This window comes from Lynx rufus, unplaced genomic scaffold, assembly GCF_022079265.1.
Source record: "Lynx rufus isolate CCGP_SWC_20201006 ecotype Redwood Valley unplaced genomic scaffold, mLynRuf1.p SCAF_23, whole genome shotgun sequence".
In the NCBI taxonomy this organism is placed as follows: domain Eukaryota; kingdom Metazoa; phylum Chordata; class Mammalia; order Carnivora; family Felidae; genus Lynx; species Lynx rufus.
In genome coordinates this window covers 15,067,417-15,079,606 of record NW_025814838.1, presented here as the reverse complement: position 1 = coordinate 15,079,606, position 12,190 = coordinate 15,067,417, and the positions used below count along the sequence as shown (strand labels likewise).

The 12,190-nt window shown below is 49.4% G+C and overlaps 1 protein-coding gene across 10 annotated transcripts in view; it reads left to right on the top strand.

Moving 5' to 3' along the window:
• The window catches only part of SNX29 (sorting nexin 29), a 499,996-nt gene that overhangs the window by 48,347 nt on the left and 439,459 nt on the right, over positions 1 to 12,190 (top strand). For all 10 annotated transcript variants that reach the window (XR_006963587.1, XR_006963584.1, XR_006963586.1 and 7 more), the window contains one exon: positions 11,632 to 11,812. Coding sequence is in view for 6 of the 10 variants with exons in the window: in XM_047087507.1 (XP_046943463.1) it covers positions 11,632 to 11,812 (181 nt within the window). In the remaining 4 variants the exon portion in view is untranslated. The remainder of the gene's footprint in view (positions 1 to 11,631; positions 11,813 to 12,190) is intronic.

Here is a 12,190-nt window from a genome sequence, read left to right as displayed (position 1 = left end):
TGCCCTGTTTTGTCCTTCTGCCATCCGTTGCCATCTTCTCTAGTCCACTGTGCACGTTGTGCCAGGCGGGGGCGGGGGTGTCTTCAGTGACCAGCCTGCTCCCCTGCCTCCTACTTGAAGTTCTGTCACGGTTCTTTTCAGAGTGGGGCCGGAGGACACACACCTTGTCATGGCTTCCGAGGTCTCTCCCCTCCCTGCTTTGTCTGTCTCTGCCCTTCCTCTAAGCCCTGCCACACACCCAGGGCTGACATGGAGACGGCAGGTAAGACATTGCAACACTCCGATCCAGTCGATAAACCACGACCCGAGCCTTGTGAGTTCCCCTCCTGCCACAGCCCCTGCCGGGGGTGGGGCTCCTGGGACCTCTTCATGATTCAGCCCCTAAAGTGTTAATGCTAGACTCTGGGGGAGAAGGTCTTCAGTACCTCTGTCTTTTCATTGCTCAGTGATCACTTTAGATGGTTAAATCCTAAATTTTGAACGGCACTGCTGGTCTCTGCAGTCCTGAAGCTGTCGAGTCTGGAAGTGTACTTCGTTCTTACCTTTCTGTTACCCTCCTTTCTCCCTAGCCCTCGCTCAAACGCTAACGACTCAAACTTCTCTTCTCCCTTTTAAATTGTGGCAAAACACATATAACTTAAAGATGACCATTTTAACCATTCTAAGTGTATACATTGTACGACCATCACCACCATTCACCTCACAACCTTTTCATTTCCCCTTGTTCACAGTCCATCCCCATTAAACACGGACTCTCCATTCTCCCTCCTCCCAGCCCCTGGCACCTGCCATTCTCCTTTCCGTCTCTATGAATGTGTCTTCAGTACTTCTTGTAAGTAAGGTGTACTTATACTCCACATGGATAAGGCTTATTTCATTTAACGTAATGTCTTCAGGGTTTGCGCCTTTGCAGTATGTCAGAATTTCCTTCCTTTTTAAGGCTGAATAATACTCCATTGTGTACACACACACACACACACACCCCGCTTTACTCATCTCTGGCTGCACACCGGGGTTGCTTCTATTTGTAGTAATGCTGCCATGAACGTGGGTGTCGACAGGACTGTTTGCATCCCTGCTCTCCGTTCTTTTGGATAAATACCCAGAAGTAGAATTGCTGGATCGGGTGGTAATTTTATGTTTCGCTTTTTCAAGAGACGCTGTATTGCTGTTTTCTGGAGCGGCTGCCTCATTGTACATTCATTCCTACTGGCCACAGGCAGGGGTTCCAGTTTGTCCACATCCTGGCCAACGCTCGTTATTTTCGTTCATTAAGTAATTATTTAAAAAAGATGTTATTTATTTTTTTTTAAGTTTATTTTGAGCGAGAGACAGAGAACGCGAATGTGCGGGGGGAGGGTCAGAGCGGGAGAGAGAGAATCCCAAGCAGGCTCCACACTCAGTGTGGGGCCCAACATGGGGCTTGATCCCACCGCCGTGAGATCATAGCCGGAGCCAATATCAGGACTCAGGTGTTTAACCAACCGAGCCACCCAGGTGCACCCATTAATTTATTTTTTGATAATACCCATTCAAATGGCTGGGAAGTGGTATCTCATTGTGGTTTTGATCTGCTCTCTCTTGCAATTTCAGATTTCTCCCTCAAAAAGTCATTCGTGAGCTCCTCACCCAGTTCACCTGGCCTCTGCCCATCCTCTAGGTGTCTTCTTCTCCTTTCTGCCCTCCCCCCACCTCTCACACCCAATAGTCTTGAGTCCTTGTCTCATCAAACCTATTTCTGGCGCTATGTGTTTTCCTGACTTTCTCTCTCGATGGTCAAGGGCTGGATCTATTTTTGCCCTTTGTTCTTTCTTGTAGCCCCAGTGTATTGCAAGGTGCCTGGCCACCAAAAAGGATGTTCAAAACAAGGACTCCAGGACCCAGACTTCAGGACGTGGGGCTCATGGTCCTGGGAAGCCTGACACCCCCCCCCCCCTGCTGTCTGTATCTCTTCACAGTCAGCTGGAAGCAGGTGGTATTAATATACACCCAGCTGTAAAATTAGAGAAACCCACTTCCTTGATCCTCAGTGGGGCTTTTTGAAAATGGTTGATTGCATTTAGCTCAAAGCAGAATTTATATTTTGCTTCATTGGGTCACCTTGGGTAACAATTTCATTTCTGTAGAAGAGTATTTTTGGAGGAAGCTTCATGTGCCGGGAGAAGCCCGGGCCCATCCTTTTGATCATGAGGGGAAGTCCACTCCCCACCCTCCCACCCCTGTAAGGTTTTCAGTTCCCTCTTTGTGTTTCTCTGTCATGTTTATAAACTTGCAGATCAGCTAGTTCTGGCACAAAGAGCCTTGGAGGGATGTCTGTGGAAGGTGTGAAGGAAACACTGAGCTCTGTCCAGGGGTGGTGATAAACATGTTTAACAGCTGGTAGAGAACGCTGGCCTTGGGGGGAAGCCAGAGCCAGAATGCTAGCCCCCTTGGGCCAGGTGTGCACCTGCGAGCTCCTTGATTACAGGGATGTCCACAGTGTCCTGGGGAGGGTCCTTGACAGTCTGGGTGGCTGAGGGCGTGGGCCAGTGGCTACTTACTAAAGGGCACGAAACTGTCCCAGCACATAAGGATCCGCTGTAGCCGGACTGAGGCCTCTGGGCCAAACCTTTGGCTGTTTGAAAGGTGTCTCATTTTATTTTATTATTATTTTTTAAAGGAGGCTTCATGCCCAGTGTGGAGCCCAGCGTGGGGCTTGAACTCAGGGCCCTGAGCTGAGTTCAAGAGTCAGATGCTTAACCAACTGAGCCACCTAGGTACCCCTAAAAGTGTTTGATTTTAATGTCTAGTAAATTAAAACTCAGATTTGGCCTCAGAGTTGTCAGTTTTCAATCCGTAATTGCCTGGCCTGTTGGACCCATGAGTCCTTTGCTTTATTCCTGTCAGCATGAACACGAGTCTTCAGCAGAGGATGGGGTCCATCCCTAAATGGAAACAAGGCACAAGCCTTAGAAGCCCTTCGTGTGGCCTGTTCCCCCTTTCTAGTAAAGGAGGTGGTGTAGACTCGCATGTTCTGTGGGTGAATGCCAAGTGCACTCTGCTGCGTTGTTACAGCTCGGGACTTCAACCCCGGATGCTCGCGGGGGCCAGGCAGACGACAGAGATGAGCACATCAGGCCGGTGAAAGGCACCTGGGTTGGTGCCCACTGAGTTGTCTGGCCGCTGCAGAGCAGGCTGGGAAGGGTTGTCTGGGGGTTCAGGAAGAAGAGAGATTTCGATGAGCAGCTAGCAGCCTGGGATGGGGTGGGGGTTCAGTCTTCTGCATAGAGCGGTCAGAGACCGTCTCTATGGACTTTTGAATAGAGACCTGAGGGAGGGAGGGAGGGAGCCATACTGTTACCTGGGGGAAGACGTCTTAGGTAGTTGAACACATTGAGAAGCCTGTAGTCCTTTGCCTGTTTGCTCTCAAATTTATTGTCTGCCTTCCCTGCAGACTGTGTTTCCCAGGCTCCTTTGCCCACACTGTCTTCTCACTCGTCCAGAGGGAGATAGTGATGAGGTTAGAAGGTGGGAGGAAAAGGGAAGCTAGAGCATTTCTTCCCGGCCTCACACGGCATCTGTAGCAATGCCGTGCTTCCTCTGTGGTCTGTCAAGGTCCCATGAGGTCCGCTGGTTAGGCCTTTGGCCTTCCTGTTTCACCGTCCTCTCTGGTGCCAATGCCACAGTCCAGCCGTTGCCCGGCTGGCATGTATTTAGGAGTGGAATTGCTGGACCATACGGTAATTCTGTTTTTACTTTTTGAGGAACCACCGAACTATTGTCAACAGTGGCCATGCTATTTTATGTTGATAATTTATTTTTTTTGAGTAGAGATGGGATTGCCTTTATTTCTTTGCAATTGAACTTAACTCTGCTATTAAATCTCCTTTCAGTTATTATACTCTTTTTTTTTTCAAGGTTTTTAAAAGTTTGTTTATTTTGAAAGAGAGAGAACTAGCGGAGGAGGGGCAGAGAGAGAGGGACTGAGGATCCGAATCAGGCTCTGTGCTGACAGCACAGAGCCCGACGTGGGGCACGAACTCACGAAGTGTGAGATCATGACCTGAGCCGAAGTCGGAGGCTCAAGTGACTGAACCACCTAGGTGCCCCTCAGATCTTACACTCTTTTAAACAACAAAAAAAAATTTGATGTTTATTATTTATTTTTGAGAGAGAGAGACAGAGCACGAGTGGGGAAGGGGCAGAGAGAGAGGGAGGCACAGAATCCGAAGCAGGATCCAGGCTCCACGCTGTCAGCACAAAGCCTGATGCGGGCCTCGAACCCACAGACCGCGAGATGATGACCGGAGCCGAAGTCAGACTCTCAACCCAGACACCCTGGTTCTTATACTTTGAACACTACCTCTTGCTTTTGTTCTTCTGGCGTCAGGGATGGATTGGCTTTCTGCCATTAGTAATTTCTGTGGCCTCATTATTCTCTTATTTGGCCTCGTAGCTCTTGCAAAGTCTTTGTAACAGATGGCCTGTGTGAAATTCCTTCAGTGGACTCTCTGGTGTGGTTTCTGTTCATGGCCGGGGAGGCCCCGAGGTGGAGCGTGTTTGGCATGTTGGACGAGTGTCAGGCACATCAGCGAGGCTGCAGCAGGGTCAGTCGGGGTGGGGGAGAGCGGAACAGGGTGAAGCCCACAGGTGGGGGAGGAGCCAGGCCACAGCCGGGCAGTAGGTGGCACTTTATCCTCCTTATCTTGCTTTGTTTTTCTGATCTCCACCCATCTCCACCAAGATAATTGGCCCTTGTTCTCTGGAGTCAGTAGGGATGTTTAGTGTTTATCTATCCATCTATCAATTCATTTTTAGAGAGATGCCGATGGCGGGAGGTGGGGGGTGGGGGGTGGGGAGGGGCAGAGGGGGAGAGGGCGAGAGAATCTCAAGCAGGCTCCATGCTCAGTGCAGAGCTCAATACGGGGCTCGATCCCATGACCCTGGGATCATGACCTGAACTGAAATCAGGAGTCAGGTGCTCAACCGAATGAGCCACCCAGGCACCCCGGGATGTTTAGGTTTTAGATGTAAATAGACTGGAGTCTTCAAAAGTGATCCAGTATCTGTGACTATTGTGCATTTGTTCATTCTTAAAAATGTACCAAGTTCTGAATTATAAGCTTTAAATTGGCAGATTTTATGTTAAGTAAATCTTACCACAGTTAAAAAAGAAACCTAGGGTGGAGCCTGGGTGGCTCCGTCGATTGAGCATCTGATTCTGGATTTCAGCTCAGGTCATGATCCCAGGGTTGTGGGATTGAGCAGTCTGTTGGGAGTCTGATTGAGATTCTCTCTCTCTCTGCCCTTCTACCCCACTTGTGTGCACACACTCTCTCTGTAAAATTAAAAAAAAAATCTGGAAGTGGCTATAGTTACCTTTAATTGGCAAGCTTAAGGTTTTTTCCTAAGAGAGAATTTAATAGCAGAGTTAATTTCAGTTGCACAGAAATAAAGGCCATTCCATCTCTATTAATAAAAAATATATCAATGTAAAATGGTATAGCTGCTCAGAAAGGTAAATAGCGGTGCCCGGGTGGCTCAGTCTGTTAAGTGTCCGATTTCGGCTTAGGTCATGATCTCACCACTTGTGAGTTTGAGCCCCATGTCAGGCTCTGTGCTGACAACTCAGAGCCTGGAGCCTGGTTCGGATTCTGTGTCTTCCCCTCTCTCTGCCCCTCTTCCACTCAGACTGTCTCTCTCCCTCAAAAGTAAATGAACTTAAAAAAAAAGTAAACGGAATTATTGTACGATCCAGCCATTCCACTCCTAAATACAGACCTAAAAGAATTGAAAGCAGGGACTCAAACGGACACTTGTATACAAAAATGTTCCTAAAAGCATTATTCACAAGAGCCAAAAGATGCAAAAAAGGCAAATGTCTGTCGACAGATGAATAGATGAATGCAACGTGGTATGGACATATAGTGGGGATATTACTCAGACAAAAAGAAATGAAGTACAGATAAGTACTGTAATGTGGATGATCCTTGAAACGTGATGCTAAATGAGAGTAGCCAGACGCAGAAGGTCGTATGTTGAATGGATTCCACCCAGAAGAAGTATCTGGAATAGTCACATTACCAGAGACGGAAAGTAAGATACAGGCCCCTGGGGAGAGGGGACAATGGGGAAGTTAGTGTTTAATGGGTACAGAGTTTCTGTTTGGGATGATGGAAAAGTTACACGGTAGTCATGGTCGTACAACATGGCGACTGTACTTAATGCTACTGAATTCTAACTTAAAAATGGTTAACGTGTTAGAGGCGCCTGGGTGGGTCAGTAGGTTGAGCGTCTGACTTCGGCTCAGGTCATGATCTTGCATTCCATGGGTTCGAGCTCCACATCGGGCTCTGTGCTGACGGCTCGGAGCCTGGAGCCTGCTTGGGATTCTGTGTCTCCCTCTCTCTCTGCCCCTCCCCGACTTGTGCTCTGTCTCAAAAATAAAAAGATAAACATAAAAAATTAAAAAGAATGGTTAATGCGGTACATTTCATTATGTATATTTCACCACGATTTTTAAAAAAGCAAAAAAAAAAAATCAAGTTTACGTACTTTTTACAAGTCTTTTTGATGTGACGTTTAAACCACACTTCCCGTGTCCTGCTTTCAGGAGGCAGCCTTGTGGCTGCTTGGGGGATGGCTGGGTGCAGCCCCTTACTGGGGACTCCGCTTCGCTGAGCCAGTGGTGTCTCACAGTCAGGCTCATCCAGATTTGGATGTGACTGGGTTTGGGGGGCACCTGTGCTCACCTAAGCCTGAGGTTGGATTAAGGGGGTGCTTGGTTGCCTTTTGTCCCTGGAATCATTGACAGCGTGTATGCGTGACTCTGTTAGTTTTTTAACACTTATTTTTTTACGTTTATTTATTTTTGAGAGACAGAGTGAGACAAAGTGAGAGTGGGGGAGGGGCAGAGAGAGCGGGAGACACAGGATCCGAAGCAGGCTCCAGGCTCAGAGCCATCAGCACAGAGCCCGATGTGGGGCTCGAACCCACAGACCGTGAGATCATAACCTGAGCTGAAGTCGGACGCTCAACCGACTGAGCCACCCACGTGCCCCTGTTAGTTTTTTTACTTAAAATCCATGACCCGTTTCTTCTTTGTCTTCACAGATCTTGATTTTGCCTGGGGCTGTGGGATGTCTTCTAGGTAATGGATCCTAAGTGATTAAGCCAGTCTTGACAGTCTGTATCTCTGCTCCCTTTGGTTTTCTGGGATTCCTTACGCCAGCCTGGAAAAAAAAGGGGTGATGGGGCTGGTTTTATCCTGTCCTCTTTCTTTGTGCTCTGATTGTGGATGTGATGCCCAGCGTGGTGGCAGCGCTCTGAGACAGTGAGGGGAAGGTCAGGAGCTCGGAGATTCTCCCCGCGACAGAGCCTTTGAACCAGCTGCCTACCTCCAGACTAAGTGTGTGAGAAGAACAAGCCTTTCTTCGTCTACAAGGAGCCTGGCCCCCTGTTGTTGGGCTTTCTGTTTCTTGTTGAGCAGGGCTTTTTTTGTTTTTGTGTATTTTTGAGGGATGCATTCTTCACTTTTCTGCATGCGGCTATTGCTTGGTGCCTGGCGTGTCCCCTGTCCCCTGTAAATGATTGTCAGGTGACTGAAGAGCATACCCTCTGTCACAGCATCAGGCTGCTTCTGCTTGCAGGGGACAGCAAGCCACTTAGATGTCAGCAAAACAGGGCACTTCTAACTCAGGTAACAGGAAACTGAGGGCGAGCTGGGTTCCGGGGCTCAGCACCCCCCCCCCCCTCGCACCCGTCTCTGGCTCTCAGCCCTACTTCTGTCTGGGGGGGGTGTCTTTCCAGGTGGGCGCAGTCTACAGGAGAGGGAGGAAAAGAGCCCCAGGTGGCTCCAGGTTTATAGGATTATTAGAGCTCCTGCTTCTAGCACAGTGGATGGCAGCCTCTTCCTTGAGGGATCACATAGTAGGTATTTGGGGGTCTGTGGGCAACTCCGCAGCTAGGACTGTGTAGCAGGAAAGCAGCCACAGACAGTATGTCTACAAATGGGCACGACTGCGGTCCAGTAAAGCTTCGCTTACATAGACAAGCCATGGGCCAGGTTTGGCCCTTGGCAAACAGGCCACTGTTTGCTGACTTCGGTTCTGGAAGAGACAAGGTCTCTTCTCTAGTGGTTCGTGTAGAAGCTGTGGGGAGAAGCCTGTGGTCCAAGGCTGGGACTAGGGTGAGGCCAGTAAGGCATTTGCTGCAGCCTCAAAATTTATGGGGGCACCAAAAATTTAGCAACCAAGAGAAATGACATCTTCGTGCAGTATTTTTAAAAAGTCAGAATTAATACAGAAAAAAAAAAATGATGCCCAAGATAGTAATCAGGGCCGGGATGAGCACAGGGTGGTGAGCGAGGCCAATTGTGGTCTACACCCTGCTCCTCCAGGTGGTTGCCCTGCTGGGTTACCTGTCCACCCCGGTGGGAGGAGAGCTTCACAGGCAACCAGATGGAATACAGTTCTCCTAGGAAGGAGGGACATGGCTCCCCGAAGAAAGGGGGGAAGGGATACTGCTTGCCTGCTGTGGTGCCTTGGCCCGAAGCATTTTAAGCTTTATTTTCTCATTTTTTCCCCTTGTCACAAACTGTAAAGGCGGGTACTGTTATCCCCATTTTACAGATGAGGAACATGAAGGACAGAATAAGTTGCCCAAGGCCACACGGTGCCTGAACTAGAATTTGAGTCAGGGTTTTTGTCCTTGTTCAAAGCGTCTCAGCATCTATTAAAGTTGAGGCCTGTTAGAAACTTTGCCAAAGGGCTTGTGGTGTTCGTCGTCCTCTGTGAAAGGTGCCCCGGGAGGGAGCTCGCCGCAGCGCCCCCTGCATGGCTCTCGTTTGTGTGGGCAGACGGCTTTCCGGCGTTTGGAGAACCAGGAGCCCTCACCCCACTTTGGAATCAGCCCCTGGTTTCGGGCCATAAGGGATCGATGTTAATCCCGAAATTAAGTTACGGACACTGCAAGCCTTAAGTGGCAGGTGAGGTGAGAGGCACTGGAAATAGACCGTATTAATGCTGCAGTGCAGGTGGAGCCCTGCCGGGATAATTCTTATCATCGCCCGCATCACTTTGGCAGGCTTTAGAAGGATTCTGTAGCGCTAAGCAATTTACGAAATTGAAAGGTGAAAACACACGTTCAGGTGCTGCGTACACATTCAAGGTCAGAGGTAGGTCACGGCAGTTCTCGAGAAAGACCGGATGCAGGTGAGAGTCACCTGATTTGAGTCATGACAGAGATGTAGACGGTTGTTTGGCACGTTTCAAAACAAGCGATGGGCCTTTCGGCCTGGGCTCTTGCTCTCACCGTCGCCAGTCCTGGTTTCCGAGGGAGGCTTTGACCGGAAGAAAGGCAGTGATGCACACGTGTGGTCTGGGCTGACCTCGCGGGCTCGGGAAGGGGATTCGTGTGGCATTTAGGGATTGAGACACAAGGTAGTCCTGAGTGAGTGGCTCCGTTGGTTTTTCCAGTCATTCCCGAGGTGTTTATTACGTCTGATCCTGGAGGTTAGCTGGATCCACAGGTCCCCCTACGTACGCATTCGGTTGCTGTTACCAGAAAAGGGAGAAGGGGAAACAACACCATTGCTCTTGTTCGAGAAGGTAGTCACTGAGCAAATGGTCGTTGGCCATCATGGCCCGGGCGTCGTGTTCAGGCTTTGCTTCCCTTTTCTCCGGTCTCCCCGAAATCTCTGAGTGATTCTGCACTTTGGGGCTTATTTGAAGGGAGAGGAATCTGAAGCTTAGCGTGGCCGAGGGAGCTGTCCAGGGCCATTCTGTTGATTGGTCTCTTCACTGTTGTGTGGCCTGCTGGACTGGAAGCTTGTTGGGCGGGCGTGAATCCTTATCTACCTGGTAGCCCACAGCCTTGCCCGGCCCGTGGCAGCTCCCACGAAGCAGTCCAGGGGCGCCTGGGAGGCTCAGCTGGTCAAGGGCCCTTCTTCTGATTTCGGCTTAAGTCATGATCTCATAGTTCGTGGGTTCGAGCCCTGTTTCGGGCTCTGTGCTGACATGCTGAGCCTGCTTGGAATTCACTCCCTCTCTGCCCCTCCTCTGCTTGTGCTCCCTCTTTCTCTCTCTCTCTCTCAAAATAAATAAACTTAAAAAATTAAAAAAAAAATGCAGTCCAGGGGCACCTGGGTGGCCCATTTGGTTAAAGTGTCTGACTCTTGATTTTGGCTCAGGTCACAATCTCACGGTTTGTGAGGTCGAGCCCTGCATTGGGCCCCTCACCTGAGAGCATGGAGCCTGCTTGGGATCCTCTCCCTCTTTCTCTGCTCCTCCCCTGTGTTCGTTCGTTCTCTCTCTCTCTCTCTCTCTCTCTTTCTCTCCGTCTCTCAAAATAAGTAAGTAGAGGAAAACTTGAAAACAAATGCAGTCCATGCTGACTGAGCTGAACTGAATGCTTCCAGTGAGCTTACTAACCTGGGATACAGTTTATGGAGATGCGTGTCTTTGCATTCTTCTAGAAGGAAGGTGGAAAGATCACGTCTCATTCTCAGAGGGGTCTGTGATCCTGTTTAGCTCCAGGAGTAGAATCACCATCTGTCCGCAGAGACTCCGCATTTCCCCCTTTGGGATAGTAAGCAGTTGTGAACATGACCGTTTTGATGAAGGTAGAACCCTCCCTCATTGCGCAAGGCTCTCTGATTTAGCGGTTTGCAGTCAGGCGGCTCCGAGGTCCCATTCTGCTGTACCGCTTACTGATCGTGTATCCCTGGGTGAAATTAACACATTGGTCAGGCTTTGGACCTTGTCTTTGACACAGAGATGGCCTTGGTGCTTAAGAGGACTGAGGTCAGGTGTAAAGTCTTCAGTGCGGTGGCTGGGACTTAGCTCATAAGGCTCCATCCACAGTTCCAGCTGTTGTTGCTGCTGCTGCTGTTATTGGCAGCATGAAAAAGTGTTGATGAGCCAATGTGCAGAAAATTGATCACAAGATTAGGTAGATACTAGAATTAGAATTATGAAAAAATCTGTTGTGTGTGGATGAAAAAGGCAGGATGTGAGGAGATACAATAACTTTCTTAGCTCGTCTTTAAAGCCTCAAGTCTGTTCTCCCTCAGTCATATGGAAATCTTTTGCAGGGAAGTAGAAATGAGGACAGTTATGTACAAGAATGTTCAAAGCAGTAAGTAGGGATAATTGGCAATATATCATGTTTCCAGCAGAAGAGAAATAGTTCAATTATGTTTAACTGGGAGGCTGTCAAATACCATGTCTTCAAAGATCTTAAAAACTTTTTTTTCAGTGTTTATTTATTTTTGAGAGACAGCACGAGCAGGGGAGGGGCAGAGAGAGTGGGAGACACAGAATCCGAAGCAGGCTCCAGGCTCGGAGCTGTCAGCACAGAGTCCGACACGGGGCTTGAACCCACGTACCATTAGATCATGACCTGAGCCGAAGTTGGACGCCCAGTTAACTGAGCCACCCAGGTGCCCCAAATGTCTTCAAAGATTTTTAAATGTTATAGGAAAACGTTTGTGATCCAGATCAGTAAGGAAACAAATGAGGATTCAAAATTACACTCTTTGGTACCTTTCTTTTTCTGTGCTAAGGAAGTAACTCTTTTGCAGAAATGACTGGGAACCGTAAAATGACATGCGTCCCAGGCTGAGTGCCACAGTGTCCGTCCCTCTCTCTGCAGAGCCGGTGTTCTGGTTCTACGTGAAGGAGGTCCTCAGCAAGCACGAGCTGCCACGCTTCTACTCCCTGCGCCACATCGCCTCAGACGTGGGCCGCGGCCGGGCCTGGCTCCGCTGTGCCCTCAATGAACACTCCCTAGAGCGGTACCTGCACATGCTCCTGGCCGACCGCAGCAGGCTCAGGTACCCGGGATGGGCATCTGCGGGGAGGGTTAGCCGAGCGCTTGGAATTGCAGAATCTGACTGCCTGGGTTTGCATCCCAGTCTTCCCATCGGGGCGGGCGGGTTCCCCTCCGATAGTCCCTGTTGATTCAGCTGTGCTGTGGGCACGGTTGGTCGGAGAATTAGTGCCAGAGTGGAAGCTCTTAAAGGGCTCAGCATGGCACCTGTAGACAGCAAGCACTCCATAAATGTTTATTATTATGTAGGTGTGGGACGCAGAGGGAGCTGTCATCCCGGGACATAGCCTGCTCTTCCTTTGGTGGTTTAATCTGGGCTTCTTTCAGATCCAGAATTTCTTTCTCTTCAGATACTGGGTGTTCAGAATAAGTTTCATGTGTG